Source organism: Meleagris gallopavo, unplaced genomic scaffold (genome assembly GCF_000146605.3).
Source record: "Meleagris gallopavo isolate NT-WF06-2002-E0010 breed Aviagen turkey brand Nicholas breeding stock unplaced genomic scaffold, Turkey_5.1 ChrUn_random_7180001890058, whole genome shotgun sequence".
Taxonomy (NCBI): domain Eukaryota; kingdom Metazoa; phylum Chordata; class Aves; order Galliformes; family Phasianidae; genus Meleagris; species Meleagris gallopavo.
In genome coordinates, this window is record NW_011153779.1 from 1 (window position 1) to 340 (window position 340).

Consider the following 340-nt stretch of genomic DNA (forward strand, 5'->3'; position numbering starts at 1 on the left):
CGCCCGCCATGTTGCGGCGCTTTATGCGTGCGGCCGTTCGCGCCGCGCTCAGCTCTTCCGCGGTTCCACAGCACCGCCCGGCACCGCGCCATGTGTGCTCCGCGCCGCCGGACAGCGTGGGGCGGCTGCAGGCATCGCACTACCGCCTGGTGTACACCTGCAAGGTGCGGAGTTGGGGCGGCGGGCGGGGTGGGAGCGGCCCCGCGGATCGGTGCCGCGCTGCTGACGGGAGCCGCTGCTCTGCGCTTTGCAGGTTTGCCGGCGCCGCTCGGCGCAGAACATTTCCCGCCTGGCCTACAGCCGCGGCGTCGTCATCGTCACGTGTCCCGGCTGCCACAAC

The 340-nt window shown here is 72.6% G+C and overlaps 1 protein-coding gene across 1 annotated transcript; it reads left to right on the forward strand.

The window, feature by feature from the left end:
- Nucleotides 1-6: 6 nt before the first annotated feature.
- Nucleotides 7-334, forward strand: DNLZ (DNL-type zinc finger; the record flags this gene model as incomplete). The annotated part of the gene is made up of 2 exons (XM_019611315.1): nt 7-164; nt 254-334. Coding segments are annotated over exons 1-2 (237 nt in total), but the record flags the coding sequence as incomplete, so codon positions are not given.
- Nucleotides 335-340: the final 6 nt, after the last annotated feature.